The sequence below is a fragment of the Micromys minutus genome (assembly GCF_963924665.1).
Source record: "Micromys minutus genome assembly, chromosome: 29".
NCBI lineage: Eukaryota > Metazoa > Chordata > Mammalia > Rodentia > Muridae > Micromys > Micromys minutus.
Window position 1 is genome coordinate 10,917,889 of NC_137964.1, and position 24,396 is coordinate 10,942,284.

At 50.0% G+C, this 24,396-nt stretch overlaps 3 protein-coding genes across 3 annotated transcripts; 1 reads left to right on the forward strand and 2 right to left on the reverse strand.

The window, feature by feature from the left end:
- The first annotated feature begins 148 nt into the window (after nt 1–148).
- On the forward strand, nt 149–4,169 carry SNAPC2 (small nuclear RNA activating complex polypeptide 2). The gene is made up of 6 exons (XM_080940480.1): nt 149–322; nt 1,092–1,427; nt 2,379–2,498; nt 2,634–2,702; nt 3,096–3,477; nt 3,611–4,169. Exons 2-6 carry the CDS (start codon nt 1,245–1,247, stop codon nt 3,928–3,930), a joined length of 1,074 nt encoding a protein of 357 aa, XP_080796606.1. The 5' UTR covers nt 149–322; nt 1,092–1,244; the 3' UTR covers nt 3,931–4,169.
- A 2,163-nt stretch (nt 4,170–6,332) lies between these two features.
- Nucleotides 6,333–7,256, reverse strand: CTXN1 (cortexin 1). The gene is made up of 2 exons (XM_080940611.1): nt 7,165–7,256; nt 6,333–6,762 (listed from the first exon to the last, which is right to left on the reverse strand). Exon 2 carries the CDS (start codon nt 6,742–6,744, stop codon nt 6,496–6,498), a length of 249 nt encoding a protein of 82 aa, XP_080796737.1. The 5' UTR covers nt 6,745–6,762; nt 7,165–7,256; the 3' UTR covers nt 6,333–6,495.
- Nucleotides 7,257–7,864: 608 nt separating this feature from the next.
- On the reverse strand, nt 7,865–23,786 carry TIMM44 (translocase of inner mitochondrial membrane 44). The gene is made up of 13 exons (XM_080940540.1): nt 23,687–23,786; nt 22,026–22,121; nt 18,211–18,381; nt 16,637–16,717; nt 16,199–16,348; nt 15,973–16,112; nt 15,603–15,688; nt 14,892–14,984; nt 14,678–14,802; nt 13,278–13,328; nt 9,790–9,879; nt 8,631–8,741; nt 7,865–8,372 (listed from the first exon to the last, which is right to left on the reverse strand). The coding sequence occupies exons 1-13, from the start codon at nt 23,729–23,731 to the stop codon at nt 8,253–8,255; spliced, it is 1,359 nt and encodes a 452-aa protein (XP_080796666.1). The 5' UTR covers nt 23,732–23,786; the 3' UTR covers nt 7,865–8,252.
- Between the last annotated feature and the right edge of the window lie 610 nt (nt 23,787–24,396).

Consider the following 24,396-nt stretch of genomic DNA (forward strand, 5'->3'; position numbering starts at 1 on the left):
ATGAAAAGCTTAGGCCCAGGTAAGGTAGTGCATGCATGTAATCCCAGGAGACCGAGGCAAGAACTCTAAGTTCAAGGTCAGCCTGGGACAAAGCTAGTCCCAGATCCAGGCATGGTGGCACACACCTTTAATCCGGGCCACATTTTAAGGACATTGGAAAAAGGAAGGCTCACTCCTCTTCGCCTGCTTGCACTGACTTGCCAGCACATCTGTTGGAGCCTACTTCAGGGTTCCAGCTGATACAGAAACCCAGCTGAAACAACCAGCCTCGTGGGACTGAGCAAGACTCCTGGACTTCCCATTCTCAGCTGACCACTGTTGGGTTAGTTGGACTGCAGGCTGCAGGTCATCCCAATAAATTCCTTCAATATAGAGAGACATTTCATAAGTTCTGTGACTCTAGAGAACCCTGATGAATACAGCAATAAAGAAACTTTCAGGCTTAATCTATCAATCAATAAGGAAACTGAGGCTTGGCAATACTAAATCTAAATCATCATCCCCAAAGTCTCTAGGGCTGTCTTCCCCCATAACCCAGACTTATTTTTCTTTCAAGCCAGGTTTTCACTGTAGTCCAAGTTAGCCTGTAAACTCAGCGATCTTGTCTCAGACTCCCCAGTGCTGGGGTTAGTAGTTACCACCCCTGGCAAGCCTGGGTTGATATATTTCGATATATGTATGTGTTTTGCTTTTGTGTATGTATGTGTACCATATGGGTGCCTGGTGCCTAGGGAGGTCAAAAGCAGACCCTTGGAACTGCAGTTGGTTGTGAGTCACCATGTTTGGGTTAGGAACCAAATGTGTTGTCTGCAAGAACAGTAAGTGAGCTAGGTGTGGAGGAGCATGCCTTTAAGTCGAGCATTTGGGAGGACCTCTGGTAGAGTTTGAGGCCAGCTTAGTCCACATATCGAGATCCAGACCAGCCAGGGTTACAGAGAGACACTGATTCACAAAGGACAAGCCCAGGTTTTTGAGGGCAACTCTCCGCTTCTCTGTGAAAAGCAAAACACACAGTATGGGTTTCATGATGCAGTTCAAAAATATGGAGTCTATAGTTTTTTTGTTTTTTTGTTTTTTTTTTTTCCCTGCAGCTCACGAGTGCAGCTAAAACTCTGGTCCGTCTGCTCGCCTGAGTCTTTGCAGAGCCACGCCCCCATCTGTTAAATCTTCCGCGTAGTGCTCTTTCAGACCGCCTCAGCCTCCGTAGCCCCGCCCAGCAGAAAAGAGCTCCTCAGAGTTCCGGCATGAAGCCACCGCAGAGACGGCGGAAGGTCCCAGCGCGCTACACAGGTGAAGCTACCGGCCCCGCAGCCTGGAGCCCCCGCGAGATGCGGCATCTACTGAGACTACTTCAGGCTCGGCGGGGCCAGCCGGAGCCAGACGCCGCGGAGCTGGCCAAGGAGCTGCGAGGCCGGAGCGAGGCCGAGGTGGCGTTGGGGGCGGGGCCGGGGAGCGCGCTGGCTGGGGTGGAGCAGGCCGAGTGGGTGGAGCTCCGGGGCGGTGGACCGTCGCGGATCTCAGTGGCGCGCGGGATTGGCGTGCAAGATGGAGTTTAGGGCGGGGACGTGGGTGGGATTTTAGGCGGGGTTATGGAGATGATCAAAGAATACTGACTGATTAGGGGCGGGGTGACAAGTTTAGAGTGAGGCTCTGGCTTAGCCGCGGCGCAGCGGGTGTGGGGAACTTGGGGCTGCAAAGGTTTGCTGCTGGACCGTGCGTGGGTCTGTAAGTGGGTGAAGCAGATAGGGGTGGTATGTGAAGCCCGGGGGTGGGGTGTGACAGCTCGGTTGAGTGAGTCTGTGGGTGAAGCTGTGGAGAGTTGTGAGGCTGTTGAGTGTGGACGGGAAAAATCGGAGGGCTGAGCTTAGCAGAGTGGAGGTGAGTGGAAGTGAGCATGGGGGATGAATTAAGGCGGAGTCGGTGGCCGGATGAGTGGCATATACCACTAATCTCAGCACGTGGGATCCTTTCACGGGTGGACCTTTTTGAATGCAAGGCTAGCCCGGTCTACATAGTTCCAGGACATCGAAGGCTATATAGAGAAACCCTGTCTCAAAAAAAAATTAATCATTAAAAAGTGAATTTGGGTGGAACCAAAGTGAGTATGAAGTGAGAGCCTAAGGAATGGGGTAGAGGAAGTGAATGGGTTACTTCTCATTACAAGAGCAAACTGTGGCCCCAGGAAGGAGCAAGAATAGGCCTAGCTTTGACTTCTTATCTTCATTGGGTAACTGGTCACACACTGGGGCCTTGGCTCAAGTCCCAGCAGTTTCGGGAATGCACCGCTCTGGGCTAGTCCAGGATAAGGAGCAGAAGCAAGCACTGCCTGAAAACAAGGCCTGTTTCTGAGCTCATAGAAAGCCTGTCTTCCTCCCCAGATCTGCCGCTTTATCCAGCAGCTCAAAGGCCGGGTGGTCCGAGAGGCCATTCAGAAGGTGCAACCAGGTGGCAGAGAGGGTCCAAGGCATCAAGAAACACAGCTCCCAGCCCCCTTAGAGGTGAGGCAGGAGGGTAAGGTGAGGGGTGTCCAAGGCTGGCCCCTTAAGGTGGGAGGATAACCTGGAAGGGCAAAACTTGGGAGACCCCTGGGGGCTTGTCCCTAGACTGACCATGTACCAACTGGCTTCTCCCAGGTATGGATGGATCTTGCTGAGAAACTAGCAGGCCCACTGGAGGAAGCCCTGACTGCAGCTTTCTCCCAGGTACGCCCATTCCCTTGGCAACTCTAAGGGTATTGTTAGAGGGCACAAGGATTCCCTATAAACAAATAAACCCAGGAGTAGACAGTCACTAGGTCGAGTCAGGCAGTGGTGTCGTATATAATCTCCACATTTGAGAATTGCCAGGCCCCTCCTAACACTACCTAAAAAGAAAAGAAAGAAAGAAATGTAGATCTGGAACCCGGGTCCTGATGCAAAGTCAGTAACTCCAGCCAGGCACTGACACTGGAGCCAGGGTCTGTCTCTTCTGTGGGTCACCCTCAGAATGCCAAGGAGGATTTGGTGAGTGCGCAGAGGTGGAGGGCTCATTCTGGGCCTAGCAATGGAAGATGAAAGACTTCCTCCTTTCCTTCCCTGATGGCTCTTCCCCGTTAGGTGCTCACCATTGCTGCTGCAGAACCTCTCAGCCTCCTGCACTCCAAGCCAAGCAAGCCCACAAAGGCCTGTGGAAGGGCACTGGTGTTCTTGAGCACCCAAGATGGGCAGAAGGATCCTGTCCCTGAAGGTTCTGGACCTGTCCCTATGACTGCTGCTGATCCCACTTCTGAGACCTCTGTCCCTGACCCTAAGGCCTCTAGTACCAACTCTGAGACCTCTGGCCTTGCCTCAGAGGTCACTGTCCCTGACCCTGATGCCCCAAGTGAGTCCCTGGCTGGATCCTCCACAGAGAGAGACTTGGCCGTGGACTTTGAGAAGATCTACAAATACCTCTCCTCCTCCTCCAGAGGTGGCCATGGCCCTGAGCTCTCAGCAGCTGGTAAGAGCTACTAGGGAGGAGAGGGGCTATACTGTGTGTGTGTGTGTGTGCGTGTGTGTGTGTGTGTGCGTGTTTGTGTAGAGGGTGTCTGGGAGAATGTTAAAACCTTGTCCTCTCATTTTCCTTTGATCAGAGTCAGCTGTGGTCCTTAACCTGCTCATGTCACTTCCAGAGGAACTGCCCCGCCTGCCTTGCACGGCGCTGGTGGAACATATGACCAAAACGCATGCTCAGCTGATGGCTCCCCAGACCTCTCTCTCTAGAGAGAAGAGGCCCAGGACTGAAGATGGAGGGACTGGCTCCACAGGGCCAGAGGAGCCTGACCAAGCCAGTCCTCAAGCTTCTGAGCCCATAGAACCGAGGCTAGCCTGGAAAGCAGTTGGGGTCTGCCCACTGAACCCATTCCTGGTACCCCTGGACCTCTTGAGCCAGGTGCCCACCCCTGCGAGGTGAAGAATATAGATGGGACATGCTGGGTTTTGCCTCCATCAGTCCTGCAGTGGTACTGGTGATCATCAGGAACATGACTGTGGACTTCCCGACAGTTTCCAGCCATAGGCTAAGCCTCTCAGATGCTGCATGCACCAAGCAGCCTTAGAAAGGGAAGCACAGTTGTAACGAATGGGGATTTAAGACTCTGCACAAAGGGCTGGTACATCAGAGCAAGTATCCCTGGCCCCACTGTGCCTTGTTCTGTGCCACCGTAGTAAGTGCCACATCACCATCCCTTAGTGTATGGCCCTTGATTTAGATCCCTCCCTCCCCCCCCCCCCCCCCCCCCCCGCCTCAACTGACCACTATACGGTTCTCTTCACCTTCTCCTGGCTGTCCTGTAACCTGAATAAAGCTACCACCTAACTAGCTGTGATTTCCTCTGGGACATACGGAGGAGAGTGGGGGCTCCAAAACGACAGTTTGGGAGCCAGAGTGAAACACCAGGGAAGACGGTGCTGTCCCTGGCAAAAGCTGGCACCTGGGCCGGTGAGATAGCTGCAGGGGCAAAGTACTTGGTACGAAGCCTGGCATCTGAGATTAATTAATTCCTTGAAGCCATGTAAAGGTGAAGAAAAAACAGTTCCTGAAAGTAGTTTGACAGGACACAAGCTACATAAACGTGCACGTACACCCACGTCATGCACTCAAAACCGACGGTAACTTAGAAAGCTGTCATCTGGAGTGAGCTAATTTGGCATAAGAAGCTCTTTGGTATCCACGTGGCTGGCTTTTAGACAAATGTAGGTGGAAGAGAAGTGCTGGGCTCATTTTGTGGGGCACAGGTGTCGGGCAAGTTTTCAGAGCAAAGCAATGATATGTCTACAGATGACTGAAGTTGGCCCTAGTTCCGGGGAGAGGGTTCCTAGGGGCACTAGCAGAGGGCTGGAAGAAGAAGGGAGTATCCCAGGTCTCGGAGCCTCAACTACCCCTAGAGATAAAGGGAAGAGGGAGGCAGAAGTGGGGGAGCTTTAGGACAGCATGGGTCACAGAGCTGTAGGGAGTGGCTGCAGTTATAGTTGAACCCCAAGACCACTTACCCCTTTATGCTGTAGGCCTTCCCACCAGAAGCTCCACCTGCCCTGTGGCTATGGAGGACTGCACAGGTCCCGGGGAGCTAGGTCTCTGGGGAAGCCAGGTGCCCTCCCACCATTGCACCCTCCCCCAAGGCTGACAAGTTGAGTAAAATCTCTGTTCCCTGAGCTGTGCCTTCACATGGCTTTCCTTTTATAGAAACGCTCAGCTCTTCCCCACACACTGCACACGGCTCCCTGAGATCTCAACACATCTCCCAGGCAGACCGTGGAGCCAAGCCAGCCCACTCCCTAGTCACAGCCCCACAAAGCCAAACCCACAGCTCCTGAGACACTTGATGGAGACAAGAGGGACCAGGCTTCAGGAGTTTGGGGGTTGGAGGTATGGTTTTTAGAAAATAACCTCTAGGCTGACTCCCCATAGTCCCCTGTGACTCCCTGGTCAGGAGGAAAGAGTGCATATGTGTGGGGTTGTCTCAACTAAACCATGAGCTAGGGGAATGGAAGTGGCTGCTAGCCCCCCACCTCCAACGCTACTGAAGGGTTGTGTATGAAATTGGGTGTCTGCAGGATTAGGCAGCTGTTTAAAAAGGCAACAGCAAAATTGGGTTGTAATTCCAGAGCAATGACTTGGGGGCTTAGACTTCCAGTCCCCCTGTTAGGGGATCCTAACAGGAGCTTGGTTCCTTCACTGTCACAAACCCTCGGAAGCAAACAGGCTAAGAACAGGACTGGCTAACTCAGCAATCTGCTTCACATGCAGTAAGCACTTAATAATAGCTTTTATTATCATTGCCACCGTTCAGAGACAGGGAGGTGGGAAAGGCCAGGGAAAGGCCTGGGGACATAAGGGAGATGGGAGAAGCGGAGCAAAGGAAAGGCACTCTAACTTGTGCTGGGGCCGGGTCTGGGAAGGGGATGAACCTGCTTGTACTTCTGCACATAAAGTGCCAGACATTATCAACACAAGCGGCAGTCATGGTGGGGTTTTTGGGGTCTGTCTCTGGGGCAGGCTGTACCGTGCATTATAGGTAGGCAGCGTCCAATGTGAGTGGAAGAGAGCCTGCGTGCCAGGGCCAGAACTCAAGGAGCGCGCTGAAATTGGTGATGACCATGACAGGGGGAAAGAAATAAGAGATAAGAGGAGTCTGCATTCCCAGGAAAGGATGTAACATGCCTGGTAGTTGGGGAAGGCTGAGGTTGGTGCGGGGTGCTTCGCTCACTAGGGATTCAGTGTTGAGGGATCAGCACTGAGGGTGAGAGTAAGACGGAAGGGGACAGGGTAGATAAAGGCACCAGGTGGGGGGTCTGGCCTGGCCAGGATGGAAGATAGGTGGCTAAGGTGGGTAAGGACCGGACTTCTCCGAACGCCCTCAACTCCGAGCTAGGGCATCTAGGCATAACCCTGAGCGCAGTCCAGGCTGTTGGCACCCCTCCACGGGGCTGACCCTTGCAGGATCTCTCTAAGGACCTGCCCCGGACTGGTTCCTCATCACACCAACGCATAGTCGAACTGCCCACGTTCCAGCGCCTCCTTGTGGTCGGTCCAGGACGAGGCGGGCATGCGGCTGTAGGGGTCTAGCAGTATGCGTACACAGCGCACCATCAACAGAACCAACACCACGAGCAGGCAGAGCACGAAGGCGAACACCGTGCGTTGCTCGACGTCCAAACCCGCGCCCACCGGGGGCCCCGTCGATGGTGGCAGCGGCTCCGGGGATAGTGTCCACGCCGCACTCATAGCTCACATCGCCGCGCTCTGCGGAGAGAGGGGTACCCACCCCGGGGTCCGCGGGGATGAGGCTATGCCCTTCCTGCACCTCCATCCACCCCTTTTGGAGTCGCCCCTTTGCTGTATCCCACAGCATCATCCCTGTCCGTGCTGTCGTCTCCGGGCTACGCCCATGCCCCGCCTGTGCGCTCCGCCGCCACAGCCACGCGGGGACTCAACTCCAGCGGTGCGCGCAGGTGGGGTCGCTGAGAGCCGGGACAGGTCAGCTTAGATCTGCCCAGCCCGCGCACAACAGGTGCGAACGCGCTGGCATAGAGACCAGAGCTGCACAGTTTGAACAGGTCCCCGCCCCGCTCCCTTTGTTCTCCAAGGCCCAAGACCCCCTCCCCCACCGTAGCCGCCTCCCCGGCTACAGCGCGCCCCCCTCACCCTTGGTCCTAGACGGGGACCGGCCGCCCTGCAGCCCCTCTCTCTTTCTCTCTCTTGGGACTCGTGCGCTGCTTTGCTCTGGTCTTCCCCGGGTGGCAGCGGTAGTGGTGGAGGCTCTGGCAGCCCCGGCTCAGCCCACCCCATCCGCCCCTGGAGCTGCGGAGACCGAGGGAGGAAGGAGAGCCGCGCGCCAGCCGGGCCGCCGCGGCTGTTCCCATGGCGACGGGGGCGGGGCTGCAAGGGGGTGGCGGCTGTGTTAGGAGCTGTGTTTGGGCTTGTGACCCCGCCCCGGCCTGCCTATCGGGAGACTGGACCTTCCCACCACTGTCAGCCCAGACAACCCCAGCTTCCAGCTCCTAGAGCACCCAGGACTCCGCCAGGTCATGGGCAGTTACTAGCAGGAAGCCGCACCGGGACTTCTGTCTGTATCCCTATTCTTTCTGGCCAACCCCTTACCTCAGTCCCTGTTTTAAGAGGATACCCCCAAACATCGCCTATTAGTGCTAAGCTGCTCAGTCCCAGGGAACCCCCAATTCAACAGAGATCCCAGACAGCTGGGATGTTTATTTTCCAAAGGGGCAGGGTCATGGCCTGAGAAAGCAGCACTCTCTCTGGCTACAATCCTTCACTCTCTGACAGACAGGCCCCCATCCCCAGCTTTCCCAGCAGAGACATACACTCCAGACTGTTCAAACTGCTCTTCTGTGCTTTGGTGTTTTATTATTATGTCCAGATCTTAGGCTTATGTACAGGAAGTAAGAGCACTGATTAAAAAAAAAAAAAAAAAGGACCTAAAGTGGCTTGGCAGGCAATGCCAATGGACTACTTAGAACAGCAGGCCAGGCCTCACCCCACACGAGTCCCTGGGCTGGGGCCTTCTGACACTGCCAGCACCCCCTGTAACGCTCTGGGGAACATTCCCCCTCCTGCTAGACACCCCAAGCTCTTTCCTTGTCCAGCTGGTTTCACAGCTGTCCTGAAGAACTTGGGGCAGAAGCCAGTTCACAGCTGTATCAGATGTGCTGAGGTGTCTGTCTGTCTGTCCCATGATGGTCTAGCCCGGAGCTGCCTAGACTCCATTGCTGCCCTCAGAGGATCTGCTCTGTGCTGGAGGCCGAGATGTCCAGAAGGCGCCAGGCAGCGTAAGGGTTGAGCTCCTCCTGGTCTCTGCACAGTGCCCACACGTACAGCATCCGCACCACCTTGTCCTGTGGAGACCCAGCAGGGTGAGGGGCCAGGCTTGGTGGGTGTACAGAAGGGCTACTGAGGGAGACAGGGAAGGGGTGCCGGGGCTGCTGGCTCTGGTGACTGGTCAGATGAAATAGTGCTCTGACTTCAAAAAGGCATCAACTCCAGCTGTGGTCCTTCTCTCCAACCCCAGAGCCTTCTGGCTCTGCTGGGGGCTGTGCAGGGAAGGCATGCACAGGGAGAAGCTATCCCAACCTCCATTCCGGAGCCCCACTCACCGGGTCCCCTTCATACACCTCCCCTTTGGCGCTCTTGACCACCATCACAACCTGGGCCTGAAAGGTAATGATCAGCACCGGGCCCTGCTCCATCATCTTGCCCATGGCCAGCTGTAGGAAACACAGAAGCATGGGCCTCAGACTTGTACACTTCCACCCCATGCTCATAACCCTGTAGGCGACAGAAGCTCAACTGCCTGTTGGGCCCATGCTGCAGAGGGAGGAGCACCACTACCAGTGGGTCTCAAGGACACGGGGTCCCAGCAATGCTCACCACCTGCCCGACAGCACACGTGCCACTGGATGCAGGATGAGCGGTGTCTTGATAAACACACTTGAAATTATAAAAACCTCACCAAAATACCAATTGTAATAAGCACCCTAGCACAAATGCTGGCCTACACGCAAGCACAATTATCTACTGCAAAGCCTATTTTTATTTTCATACAAGGTCTCAGGTATCATAGGCTGGGCTTGATTTCACTATATAGTTATAAATGGCCCTGAATTCCACTACCTCAGATTCAGACGTTGGGATTACAGGCATGAGCTACCATACTCACTAACAAGATCTATTTTACAATAAAGTTATTTAGCCCAGATTGCCCTTGAACTTTTGGGATCCTCCTGCCTCAACTTCCAGAGTACTTGAATTCTAGGTGTGTGCCTCCATGCTGGGCTCACCACACAGAATTTTGTTCTTTTTCTTTTTCTTTTTTTTGTATGAGTACTATGTGTGCTAATGTGTGCACACAAATAGAGACCAGCCCCCCACCCCTCAAATACCAACCAAATATCAACCTATTACTTAAACCACACCACTTGGCTGGAATCACACTTCAACCACAGAAATATGGAAAGCTTTGTGAGGCAGGTCAATACATTTTCCTTTTGTTACCATACTGGGAATTCAACCCTGGTTCCTTACAAATGCTAAGCCAGGGTTCTTACCACTGACATATACTCGTAGGCCTCTTCTTTTTCTTTTGAAATTATGTCACAAAGTTACCCAGATTGGCCTGGAACTCACTCTGTAGCCCAAGCAGACCTCAAACTCAAAATCTTCCTGCGAGTAGTGGGAATCAGCAGGCTTGGCTTCATTTAATAACCTATGTCAGCTGGTGCTTCACTCTCAGTGCTTCCGTGGGGGGTAACTTACGTCTACATTGCTGATGTCCAGGATTCGGGAGTGGAACTGGAAGCCCAGAGACTTGGCCTGCTGGATAGGGTGGGCCAGCTGGCTGAAGGTCTGCAATGAAAGGCAGTATCACCATGTAGTCAGCTACCCATAGGGGTTGGGTCACACCCAGAGGTAGAGCCGCATTTACATGTCCTAGCACCCAGACTGGCAGAAGCCAAGAGCACAGGTCCAAGCCCAGGACACTACTCTTTGCTGGCCAGACCTGCACACTTCTCATTATGGAAAGAGCCCTTTTCCAAGTAGAAGCAGTATTAATCAGTGTAGTAGGTAATTCACAGCACCATCCAAAGCATACTCCCAGGGTAAGCTGGGGGACTTTTGGCTGATCTCTACTGTTCCCAGACTCACCTCCCCTGGAATCCTGGCCTGGAATCAGATGTCTTTTTCTAGGATTTGTCCCAAACCTGTGGGCTGCCCTAGAACTCACTGCTTGAGTGGCCTCTCTCACAGAACACCCGAGGTGCTACCTTTCACTGCCCCAAGGGCCTGGGGGACATGTAGCCACATGGAGAGCAGTTTGAGCAAGGAGGCAAGTAAGAAGAAAGATGGTTCAAGGCAGTCTGGACTTTTTGATGGACATAACTGATGTGCTGCAGAGAAGTGGGAGCACCACCGATCAGCAGTGGTGCTAGGCTGGGGAGATGGCCTAGTGGATTAAGCACTTTCTGCACAAATATGATGACCTGAGTTCAAATCTCCATAACCCATGTAAAGTCGGGCACGTATGTATATATGTATATCTGTATATCTATATATAATCTCAGCCTTCATCAGTGAGATGGGAAGTGTGGACAGGACAAGCTCTGGAAGCTCTTGGCCAGCTAGCTTCGTGTACTCACAGTGGTGAGCAAAATGCACTATTCTACACAAGACAAGGAATGAGGATCGACACTTGAGATGGTCCTAGGGCCTCCGCACATGCATCATGGCACAAACACATAAACACATCATACACACACAAAGCAGTGCCAACCCTACCTGGTGGGTTTCTGTTGTTTACTGTTATAGAAATAAGGGTTTCATGTAGCTCAAGCTAGCTGTGAACTCTATGTAGTAAAAGATGACTCTGGGGCTGGAGATCTAGAGTTCAATTCCCAGCAACCACATGGTGGCTCATAAACATCTATAGTAGGATCTGGTGCCCTCTTCTGGCCTATAGGCACACATGTAGGCAGAATGCTGTATACATAATAAATAAATATTAAAAAAAAAAGATGACTGTGCGGCTTCTCCTTCCGCAGTGCTCGGATGGTAAACTGCTGTCTCCACGCCGTGTGTGCAGTACCGAGTATTAAACTCACAGCTTCCGGCATGTGAGGTAAGCACTCTAAAAATACTGCCATGCCCCACACCCATGCATTTCTTCAGAATAAAAGTTAAAAACACCTCACTGGAAGCAACCAGGATTTCAGCTGTGTTCTAGGGGGTACCAGGCCATTCTTGGATAGAGATCAGCCACAACTTCATGTTCCCAAGGAGAAGAGAGAGAAGGAAGGGAGAAAGGAGGAAGAGGAAGAGAACTCTCCTAAATGCCCACTGGCTTAGTCACCAGTGCAGGGGAGTATTTAAAAAGAGAACCTGACAGATCTTCTCCTCTGCTTTTCCCAAGTTGTTTGTGAGCTCGGTACAGAATAGGATGAGCCAAAAAAAAAAAAAAAAAAAAAAAAAAGGCTTCAGATTGCTTCACACAAAGATGCTGGAAGAAAAACAAAACAAAACAAAAACCCCACAACCCTGCTTGGAGAGACAGAGCCAGAAGCCAGGAAGGTGAGGTGAGGTGGCCTGAGCAGACCAGACGAGAGCAGGAATTCCATGGGGACAGGGAGGGTGCCAGGAAAGAGCAGACACTGGCCTCCCCACAGCCTGCTCTGACCATGACCCTGGGATCTTTGAGCCCTGACTCTGGGAAACAGCTAGGGCCTCCTTAGGACACAGTGTCCTTCCTCAGCCGGGAAGCCTACCCACATTTCTGTTGTAATCTCTGTTACATTATCTTATTAGAAGGAGGACCTGCAGGGACATTGTGAATTATACTTCAGTATTCACAATTAACTCTCATAATCGCCATGAGGCACCTGTCACTACCATGTGTGGGGCTCAGAAGTGCCAGGGAAAGCGTCATACATTCAAGTGAGTTCTTCTACCACCTTCCTGAATGTGAAGCCACAAACCTGCACACCCCAGGGCATCTCACATGGGTACTGATCATTGCCACTTAAACTGGGTAGAAAAGAGACAACACACTACCCTGGGAATTTTACATCTGTGTCAAGAATCATTTCTGTGATTCTCTTGAACCAACATTAGTTTCTGGGTTCTGGGGAGATAGCTCAGCTGGAAACGTACTTTCTGTCCAAGCATGAGGACTGGAGTCTGGATCTCAAGAACCGCTGAGAGATGGCTCAGTGGTTGAGAGCACTGACTGCTCTTCCAGAGGTCCTGAGTTCAAATCCCAGCAACCATATGGTGACTCACAACCATCTAATGGGATCCTATGCCCTCTTCTGGTGTGTCTGAAGACAACTACAGTGTACTCACATATATAAAATAAATAAATTAAAAAAAAAAAAAAAAAAAAAAAAAACCAAACAAGAGATGGATAGATGTGGAAGCTTTGTCTGTAAATCCAGTGCCCAGTAGGTGGAAACAGGGGACAGGGAGCCCAAAGGCAAGCTGGCTAGCTAGGACAGCTGAAACAGTAAGCTCTGGGTTCAGCAAAAATCCCTGCCTCCATTTTAGGTGAAGAATAATTGTCATCAATCTTCAAGCTCCAGATGCTTGTGCCTGCCTACATGCCTACACGTGTAAATATGCATACACGCAACATATAGATGCCGCATGCCACCCCTCTCCATTAGTTAACAGGGCTGAAGACGTAGTTCAACAGTAGATCCTTGCCTTCATGCATGTATTAAGCCTGATCTGTGGGCACCTGTGCATCACATGCAGGGGAAAGGACAGGTGGGTGGGCTTCTGGGCTCTGTGGGAACCAAGTATGTTAGACATGAAGACCCCTCTCCCAATGGACTTTCTCTTTCCTTTTTCTTTCTCTCTTTTTCAATGTTTTTTACTGGATATTTACTTACATTTCAAATGTTATCCCTTTCCCAGTTTCCCCACTGGAATCCCCCATCCCATCCCTCCTCTATCTATCTATCTATCTATCTATCTATCTATCTATCTATCTATCTATCTATCTATATCGATGTATGTATGTATGTATGTATGTATGTATGTATGTATGTATGTATGTATGTATATATATATTTGCCATCCACCCATCCATCCATCCATCTATCATCTTCACATTGCTGGGCATGGAACCTAAGACACCATACACGCTAGAAAAATGCTTGGCCCTGAGACAAACCCTAGCCCTGACAGGGTGACAGATTTTTGTTTTTGCTTTGCTTTGCTCTTTGGCTGAAGAGAAAAACAGTACTCACTGCTTCATAGCACCAGTCTTTGAGAATGTCAAGCTCCCCAGAAATCATGGCCTAAATAGGGAAAAGGAAAAAAATAATCACAAAAAAGTAAGTGAGCTTTTGCAGCAGAATACAACAGCCTTCCCTGGAGACCCCTGGGGCCCCGCCCACCAGCTGGGGTCTGGGGAAGAGGTGGAGGCTAGGTTAGGTGACAGGCAGCTGTGGGTGTCCTGAGTGGGAGTAGACAAATCCCTTCACTTCTGTTCATGCAGCCCTGGGCTTCTGAATGCAAGACAAGGAAAGGCACGGGGACTGGGGAGTCTTCACAGTGGAGGAGCTGCCTTCCAGGTACACCTCCCTGAGGTCCAGGCTTTGGACAGTTAGAAATCAGGCAGGCTACAGAGTGAGGTAGAGCACAGCCACGTAAACCTTGGTAGTTGTGTTGAGGAGGGTGAGGGAATTGTCCAGAGAAAAAGCAAGAAATCACTGCAGTGCAGCTCGAAAGAGGCTGCCTGGATGACACCTGGTGCCTTGGTGACAGCTCCCTTCCCTCCTCCTCTCAGCCCTGCCCAAAGAGTGAGAAGGAACTGAGAAACTGGGAAGAGTAAGTAGAGGAGGTAAGTGGAAGGAGGCCAGGGGGTTGGTGGGCTTTCTCATGGTACTGTGAAGGGTGCAATGAAGGCCTGGCCTGACCTGAGTAGGACTGCGTCAGATCCTGCCATATTCTGAGTGCTTCAGAGAGGTAAAGACAGAAAACCAGCCAATACGGTTGTGCTGCTCTTTGACTTGAACAAGATCCGTTCCCTTGGCTTACAAACCAGAGAGGCAAGAACAACTGAGTACAAATGTCAGGACTGCCAAAGACAGTGGCTCCAGTCCTTGGCTCATATATGGTCCGGTTGCCCTGGGTCCGAATGACAATGCACTAGCTGTCTGCTTCTCCCCAATGTCTGAAAACTGCAGCTCCTGGGCTGTTCCCAGGAATCTCTGGAAGTGGCTTTAGGGACACCTTACCAGGAGGCATAATACAGAGCTTTAGGGACAAAAGCCATGACTGTATGACCACAAAACCAGAAAGGAACCCAACCTGGATTACCATGTCCCACAGGGAAGGCAAGAACCCCCCCGCCCCATAGCTATCACTGGAGCCAGCACAGAACATAGGAGAAGGCTAATGCTCCCACCTGAGAACCCTAACTGTCATGGTAGGACACAGGTCTCCATAGCTGGGGAAGGTTAAGAGACATTGCTCCCAGGCTGTGGCCTGACTACAGCTGTACCAGAGGCTAAGTATCTGCTCAGAAATCAGCCTTAGTAACTTGGTTCTGAGGTAATCCAGACTCATTCCTAGGGTACCACCCAGAATGGGGAAGAGGTCCAGCAGGTCAGGGCCCCACCATGCCTTGTGGCATGGCTCATACCTCTAGGATGTTGGGGATAATGTCACTCTCACACTGATGAAGAAAGCGGTCCTTGTCAAAGGTTGGGTCCACTCTCAGGATCTCCGTTAGCACCTCTGACATTTCTGTCTTCGAGAAAATACCTCCTGCAGGGAGATGAGCCCTCAGGTTAGGGCTTAGCTCCCAGGCCTGGCTGCAGCCAGGAAAGAAAGAATGGCCCTGAAGCCACACTCACCCAGCACGTCAGTGACCTTGTCGGTTAAGGCCCGGGATGCCCGGATGAGAACATTGTCACTTTCATCATACTTCATCTTCATCTCAAAGAAGCCTATGGATACATACAGGAGCTAGAGGAAGGGACCTTCTGATGAGATACCCTACTCAGTTCCTCAGAACTCCTTGGAAGACTCCTTTTCTTGACATGGGTCAGTTCTAGGCAAGCCATCTGCAGGCCTGAGCCTGCCTCCTCATTCAGAATGTGGATTATCTATCCACCTACCTGTGAACATGCAGAAACTCAGCTACAGCCTCACAGAGGCTGTACATTTGGGATGCCACCCCTGGTGGTCGTTGCCTCCACTACAAAGGAAGCACAGGCTTCTAGCAGTCTTCCCAGGAGAAGGGATAAGGGTGAGCAGCCAGCGGCTCTCCTGCTCAGCCCGAGAACTCCTATGGCTGGCTCAAAGTGAAGAGCAGTCCCATAGTCTGCCCAAAGGCCTTGACACCACGTCTGTCAATCCCAGGACTCCTGACAGTAACTATTCTCCGAGGGGCGACCCTCTAGTGTCTTAGTGACAAGATCTACAGTTATCTGAGTGGGGAGATTTAAGGAGGTGCAACCTTGTCTGATCCCACCGTTCCTTCCATAAAGTGGGGTCTGTCTAGTGCATGGTTAGGATCTGTTGCCACTGTCTTGCCCAAGACCCAGCAGGCTGGCCACACTCACGGTTGAACACAACATTGTTATCTTTGAAGTCCTTCCACTGTTGGTACCACTTGGAGTCCTTGTGGAGCACAACCCCTAATGCCTCCCTGTGGGAAAAGGCAGGTAGCTGGAGTGAACTTCAGCCCCACAGAGGTCACCCCAGGGACCTCCACCCTCCTATGACCACTGGGACGATGGCAGATAATGGCTCCATATCCAGGAGCTTCAACTCCAGCTTCTTCTCTTTTCCCTCGCCCATCGCCCAAACCCCAGCTCTCTGGAGGGAGCCAGGAACTCTGAGAGAGAAGCAGATGTGCACAGACAACTCCCAGAGGACGCTGAAAACAGACACCAATTGGCCAGGACCATTCAGGACCCTGTTGGGACCTACTCATTAGCCTCGAACACTTTGCTTTCTTTGGACTTTGCTCCAGCAAACTCTGTCCTTTTCCGGAGCCTCTCAGGCCGGCGGTAGGGCCCCATCTGTCCAAGTACGCTCTCATCAATCTCCTTCTTTACTGACTCTACACCCTGCAGGGGAGAACAGGCCTGTGGTTGCTGAGAGCCACCACTGAGGGGGTCCCTGCTCCTGCCTGGCCTGAGCCAGGCTCACTCACCTGGGAGATAGCTTTGAAGGCTGCCGTCTTGCCCAGCTTCTGCCCGCCCTTGGACACTGACTCTGCTGACTGTTTGGCTGTCCTGGCGGCCTCTTCTACCCCCTCCTTGATCTTCCGGCCAAGGTCACTCTTACTGACTTCATCGAGACTCTACTGAGACAGAGACAGAAGGGAGGATGTTGCACAGACCTATAGCACAGTCCTGACAATTCGAGGACCGCATTCTACCCAAAGATCAGGCTGCTCCCTGGGATGAGTAGAAGGGATTCCCAGCCATGAGAAACAGTCAGCAAAAGTGAGGGCATGCTCAACCCAGCAGGGAGTGCGATCCGTCTAGGAAGAGCCTATACCTATCCGTACCCTGAACTGGGTTGGAGAGGTTCCCCCCCCATCCCCCGTTCTATTTTCAGCCCTTGTCAGGTCAGCCTTGGGCCTTACCTCCTTCACCGAGCCTGTCAATTCTCCAAGCTTCTTCTTTATTGCTTCACTGGTGCGCACAGTTTCTGACTCGATGGTTTTCTAGGATCAAAAACTTTCCTCTTTTTATTTGGATATAACAGTGAACTTGATCATCTACTCAAAAGTTCCGAGGAGCACTGGCTGCTTAAGCCCTGTGAAGAGCTTCAACTCCATTGTCTTAAATAGGGTTTCATTGCTAGGAAGAGGTACCATGACCACCACAACTGTTATAAAGGACATTTAACTGGGCTGGCTCACACTGCGGAGGTTTAGCCCACTGCTGTCATGGTGGGAAGCATGGTGGCAAGCAGGTAGAGTAGAAGGAAAATAACTGCCACAACAGGCCCAGCTTGAGCATCTGAGACCTTAAAGCTCGGCTACCACAGTGACAACTTCCTCTAACAACACCTCCCAACACCGTCATTCCCTATGAGCTAAGCAAACATGTGAGCCTGTGGGGGTAACACCTACTCAGACCACCACATGCATGCATGTTCACTTGGTAGCTACCCCCTGAACATGGAATCCCTAAGCCCTGGTCTTTCTCTGAGTGGAAAGAGATGGTTCTGCCAACCACTACTCATCTATGCCACTTTATTTCTCTAGTTCAATCTTGGGTCCCTGGCTTGTTCTATTCCCAGCTAACTTCTTCTTTACTGATGAAACAAGGCCATCTTCATCAGGTGAAAGCCACACAAGGAGTGTCCTCCAAATAAATAGCTTGGAAATGCACAGGAGGAAAAGAGCCTCCTGGGGAACAGCGGGGATCAACAGAGCCAAATGCAGAGGCCAGGGCTAAGAGCACTGAACTCGGAGGCTCAGCGGCTCATCGGTAGACAGGACCACTGTGTCTCCCTACAGAGCCCTTGAATGGTATAAAGATGCTAAGACCAGTCCCAGGGCTCAGAACTTGATGGCTGTTTGAGAGACACCAGGGAGTAATCAGGCAGAGAGGTGGCTCAGTGCATAAAGTGCCTGCTATGCAAACATGAGACTCTTCCATGTCCGGAACGCATGTGTAATAAAAAGCCAAGGCAGGTAGGCATGTGCTTGTTGGTCCAGGGTTGGAAAAGGGGTGAGGTGATGTCAGGAAGTGGAGACAGGTGGGTCCTTAATGTTCACTGTTGGCTAGTCCAACAGAGTTCGCTGAACTTCAGGTTCAGGCAAAGACCCAACCTCAAAAAAATAAGGTAGCAACCAATCAAGAAAGACAGATACCTGACACTGTCCACTGGCCTTCACATGCATAAACGTGCACATGTACGCACACATACGACACACACAAAAGAAGAAACAGCAGCAAGCACCAAATGACACCAGCATTATGCCCCATTTCTTATTAGCATTATGGCTCTAAGCTGTCATGGGTCACATGATGCAGATTGTCATTCTCGCATGTTTTGGAGCTTTCCCAAAAGTAATTACTTTGGTGCTATCTACAGTGCTGGGGATGGAGCTGTACAGGCTTGCCAGACTGAGTGACCACTCCTGGACTAGCTGCCTTCCCCCAGGGGCTCTGGTCCAGGGGATAAAGATGGGACTGAGATACTCACGTATTTTCTCCTGGCTTCCTGTAAGGCATCCGACTCTTCTAGCTTCTTGGCCTCATCTCGGAACTTTTTTATACTTTCTTTCATCTCTTTGTTCTTGGCTAATTCTTGTTTGATGTTATCTAGCAAGCCTGATAAAAACCCTTTTCTGTTCCCAGAAGAATAAGATTTGGTCTAGAAAAAATGTAAAATTGAAAAAAGAAGGAACATTTAGAGGTTGAAAAGAAAGGTACACACGGCAGCATCTGGTTCCCACTGAGCGCCCGATTCCTCCCGCTGTTGACAGTGGTGTTTAACCGTGAATAGATGTCTCTTTTATTATAACAGAGTTTGGATTATAGAAACACCCATGATAAATTGCACTATAAGCCCTATATGTTCACAGGTTTATGTCTATTGATATTGTCAACCGCAAGTCAATTTGCATACCAATGTTCATTGCCACATTAGTCACAATACGTAAGATATGGAACCAAATTAGGTGACTAACTACAGAGAAATGGACAAAGAGTATGAATTTTTTTTTAGCCACAAAGAATGAAGTTATGGCTGGAGGTGGTAGCACACACACATTTAATTATAGCACTTGAGAGGCAGAGCCAGGTGGATCTGAGTTCAAGGCTAGCCTGATCTACAAATAAGTTCCAGGAAAGCACAGCCAGAGTTATATAAAGAAAGAAAAATGTCTGGGGTGGGGGGGGAATCAAGTTATATGCTGTTCTGGAAAATAAATACAACTGGAAATAACCATATTAAGTCCTATTAAGTAAATTTAAGTTAGATTTAGACAAATCTTTATGCATTTGCTCTGTTGTGGGTGTGAGATTTTAAGGCTACATCAAACATGCGTGTGAGAGAGTGGGGGCTAGTGGGGGAAAGTACAGTCAAAGCCGAGGAAATAAAAGGGACTAGTGGGAGGGTCAAGAAAAGGAAGAGCATTAGGGGAGGAATATGCTAGAAGTCAACCATATGCTTGCATGAATAGCCTCGTGTAACTGAGGTAAAAACGAAGCTGCTGAGCCAGGCGTAGTGGCACATGCTGTAATTCCAGCAGGCAAAAGACCGATTCCATCCCTGGGGCCTACACGGTGGGAGGAGCAAACACATTCCTGCAAGCTGTTCTCTGACCTCTGTACGTGCACTGTGGCAATACATACTCTTCTCTAAATAAGAATGCTTAAAAAAAAAATAAGCTCAAGCAACAGTAACGATGACAGAAAAGAGGCTGATGCATAGAGTTTGTGATTAAACCTGGTTTGGATCTCAGTGAGTTTGAGGCTAGCTTGGTCTACATCACAGGTTCCAGATTACATAGCAAGACCTTGTCTCAAAAACAAACAAACCAAAACTGAACACATGGAAGCTTGTTTTTCTTTTTCTAGATTTATTTTTATTGTTTTAATCATGTGTGGATATGCAGGGGTGGGTATGTGCATATGAATGCATGACTGCAGATCTCAAAGGTGTCAGACTGCCCTGGAATTGGGGTTACAGGCGGTTGTAAAGCTACCTGATGTGGGTGCTGGGGATTGAACTCAGGTCCTCAAGAGCAATACATGCCCTTAACCACTGAGCCACCTCTCCAGCCTTGTTTTACTTTTATTATTCCCTAAAATTTCAGTGTAGCAACTACTGACACAGTATTTACACTATATCAGCTACTTCTAGCTGGAGGTAGCTGTGAGTCACCAGAAAAAGGAGTCTCAATTGAGAGACTGTCCAGATCAGACTGGCCTACTGGGGGAATTCCTGATTAATAATTAATGTAGGACGGTCCCCAGTTCACAGTGGACAGAGCCATTGCCTGGGCAAGGAGGGGCATCCTAGGGTATATAATAAGGCTGGCTAAGCATTAGCTTGGGGGAGCTGTGAGCATTGTCCCTCTAGTTTCTTCTGTATTTCCTTGGCTGTGAATGTACTCCCTGGTTGAAGGTAACGCTGTATACATACAACTAACCAACTGATATTTGGCTACATGAAAAAGGCCACAAACTGTGAGATTCCAAAAATGGTAAAACTCAAAGTCGGTAAAAATACTGACGGTTGTCAAAGGGTCAGAAAGAAGGATGGACGGACAGGCAGAGCCCAGAGGATCACTTGGAACAGTGTCTGGTTGATACTGGTAAGTATACAGTATCATGGCTTGTATGTAACAATCAGACAAAAACTTGAGAAGTGGGTTACAGGGAGTGAACTTAAGTCCTGCGGCTTGAACTGTAAACACTTTTGCCCACATTACTATTTATGCAGAGGAGTGTTTTGAGGTAGGGTCTGGGAGTCAGCCTTGAACTTGCTGTGTAGCTGAAGTTCTGATGTTCTTGTCATACTTTCCAAGTGTTAGAGATTCCCAATATATACCGCCATGCCTAGTTAGTGAAACTGTTCTGTATTCTCTCTACAGTAACAGAGACAAATCCTTATACGCTTGTTAGAACATCCCAGAATGTATGATACAGAAATGAACCTGAATGTAACCAGATTTCAGATCTTAACAGTGTATACACTCGGGTTCAATTGTAACAATGTCATTGACAATGAGGAACAGGAAAGGAGAGAAGGTGGCCAGGGAGACTCTGTACTTTTTGTTACATTTTTATTAATTTTGTTTGTTCTTTGAGGTAAAAGGGGGATATGTTGAGATAGGGTTTCATTACCAAGCACTGGCTACACTGTAACTCTCTATGTAGAGTAGACCAGGGTACTTTAGGACTTAGAGCTCCACTTCCCTCTACCTCCTGAGAGCTAGGACTAAAAACATGCATCATGATGCCTAATCTACTCTATTTATTATTACAGGATCTCATATAGCCTAGATTGGCCTCTAACTTGCTAAGTAGCTAAGGATGACCATGAATTCCTGATCCTTTTGCATCTATTCCAGAATGCCAGAATGAAAATTGTGTGCCACTGTGTCCAGTATATGCTGTGTTATAAAACTAAGGCCTTATCCATGCTAGGAAATCACTCTAGCAATTGAGCCACATCCCCACCTCTTTTAATTCCCTGTGAAGCTAAAACTGCTCTAAAAGATAAAGTCTGTCAAAAGTAAGATACTAAAGCAAGGCCACAAACTCACAAACGTTCAAATATAGACTCACACACACACACCTGAAACTGCAGCACTTAGGAGATGGAAGCGAGGACCAGGGGATCCTCAGCTGCACAGAGGCTGGCCTGAGTTATACAAACTCTTGTCTTTAAAACGAAGGAAAGTCAATGGAAGTGCCCATGTGTTGTTGATACTTGTTAGGCTTGTTACAGTGGACGAAGGCCAACTGCCTCCCTAGGTCTTATCAATCCACAAGGGAAAGCAGCGGAGGGGAAAGGAATCACAAGGAACTGTCTCATTCCTAGAAAGGGTGTATAACAGGATCAGGAAGAAACTGAGAGGCTCTGGCCAGCTCGCATACTTGAGGACTCAGTCACTGACACACTCACATAAGTGTGGTTAAAGAGCAGTGACCAAAACACAATGAGACCCAAGGCAGGAAGTGACTCTATTCCTATAAACACCCATGCTTAGTGAGAAACTCAGAAGCTAGAGAGGGAGAACATAATCTAATACAGGATACAGGATGCCTTTTCTAGCCATCACAGCTAAGTGGCTGTGTTACTCTATGAGGTTAAAGTGCCTTGTTGCTGGCAAAAGAAAACAAAAGGCTGACCAAGCATATCCGAGGACATTCAGAACCAAGGTCTGCTGCTCTCTGTAATAACGAAGGCCCAAAACACACCACACTCCCTCAAGTGACTGTGCTGTCATGACTTTCCCCCCAGACCTCTGTTGGGTCTGCTTACTGGCTTCCTGGGTAACTCACCAGCGTAAGCGCTCCTCCTGGCCGGCTTATCTGGTAGCTTGAACCATGGGATAGGTTGTGATTGGAGAAAAATTGGATTCCGCTGCCTAGGCACCTCTAATAGGTTGAGAAAAAGAGAAAGATCCATTCAGAAAAGTGAGTAACTCTGAGGGTCACCACGAGTCACTTGCTGACCTTAACTTCATGCCTGTTGTAAGCTGATATGCAGTCTTTGTAAAATCTAAGAGGCTGCTGTAATTAGGTAGAAAGAGAAAATGTTGCATCTGTACCTCCAGGACCTAGTCCCATACCTGAAACTGGGGACAGGTACCAGGAAACCATGAGAGCAGCATAAATGTAACATCATAACCCAAGCGTTGCTAAGACCTACTCCACTTCTGCCTATCTGCAACAAGTACAGATGAGAACTTTCAGAGACAAACCAATAACTTCTTGGTGCAGGGAAAACTATGGAATAGACCTGTAATGTCCTGGTCAAAGTGTCTAAACGCAGAGCCCCTCTGGGCAAAGAACTGGGTAACTTCATGAGAAAGACCCCTTTTGATCCTACCAAATGATCAACTTGTAGTTGTGTGCGGTTGAGTCCAGCATGGGCCCACTGAAACCGAATGACCTACCAGAAGCACTTTTCATTTTACAAATTTTTCTTCTCCATTTTTTTTTCCCTAGCCGTGTAATCACTGGTAACATCCCAAACTCACACAGGGTCAGAAGTGAAGAGGATCAGGCTGTATCATTTGTTACCCCACTGACTGTGAGGGTTAATTTGGATGATCTAGCTGGTTAGTCTCTTTTTCCCCTTTCCTCCCTTAAAGCTACATGTGTGTTCTTCCTCAGCACAATTAGTCAAAGAGGATGGCCTTTCTTTAGTTAAGCATATACCTGCTCTTCCCACATAGTTCCTCCAAACAAGCCCTCAAGGTCTGAATGCATACCACCAGTATGGCTATAGTTACTGAAGGTTGCTCTTGGGAGTATAAATAACTTGTTTTACATCTTCCTCCTAATAGTCAGCGGTAGAATCAATCATACCTATCTGGGCTTTAGACCAGATCAGCAACCTACTAGCTCCAGGGCTGAGCAGATTACTTAACCTTTCTGGGTTTCAGGTTCCTTAACCTAATGAGACTGGGTTAAACAACAGCAATATAAAGAACTATACTCTGAGTGTGTATAACAGGCCATTGACCAAAGTCAAGGTTCTAGGTCTTATCCAGAGCATGAATTACTTCCCGCACGTCCACGCTGATCATTAGGAGTGGAGATTTAGGAAACATTCTCCTAAGGGAACTTGACATTCTGACGCGAACTGTGAATGTCACTTTAAAGAAAAAAAAAAAAAAACTTTCATCAAGCCGTTTTCTCAATGGGGCATCGTCTCTCCAAAAACCAGGGACCCCCTCTTCCACGTTGGAACAGATCCATAGGTGAGAGGTGACCAGTTCCCGGGCAGCTTCGTGCGGGGAAGAGGGGGTGGGGGATCAGTTCCCTCCCTAAGGCCTTCCTGCTACTTTCCCAAGCCTCGGCTGACCCAATGACCGAACCCTGACCCAAACCCATAGGAAAAAACCATGAGATCAGGGACTGAAGAGAAGGAGGTCTTAAGAGCCGATCGTCCAGACCCCTTATTTCTGCCCTACCAACCCCACGAGTCTGCTCACCCGCGGACAGCGGCACCAGCCGCCCCGCAGAGCCGCCGCCGCCATGTTGGAAGAGCCCGTGTGACCTTCCTACGTCGCTCAGCGACGCGTCATCAGCTGCGACGACTTAGAGCAGTACCAGCCTGGGAAAACCCGGAGGAGAGTGACGGGGCGGGGCTTGGGGGAGGCGGTAGAGGAGAAAGAAACCCGATTGGTTTTCTGTGATGAGGTAGGGCCTGGATGGACAAGCTTGGACAGGTCCAAGTCTCTTCTAGTTCAGGACCCCAAGAATTCTGTGATCCAGCTTGGGAGGGGGCAGAGTTTAGGATATGTAAGCTTCTGGTTGCGGCTCAGGGAGGAAGGCTTTTTTTTTTTTTTTTTTTTTTTTTTTGTGAGACCATCCGTGGTAGGGTAGGAACTACAAAAAGGCAGAGGACTGGAGAGATGGCTGCACAGTTGAGAGCACTGGCTGCTCTGGCAGAGGACTCAGGTTGTTCTCAGTACTCACATGATGGCTCACAACTGCCAGTAACTCGAGATTAAGGGGATCCGATGTCCTGATCTCCAAGGGCACCAGGCATGAACATGGCGGGTAGACATACATGCTACAAAGCTACCTATACACATACAATTAAGAAGACTACAAAAAGGCCTATTGGGGAGAATTCAGTACAGAATTGGGATAGCTCACATCTCAATGTTGGGTTTCTTTGTTCTGTTTGACTGATTTT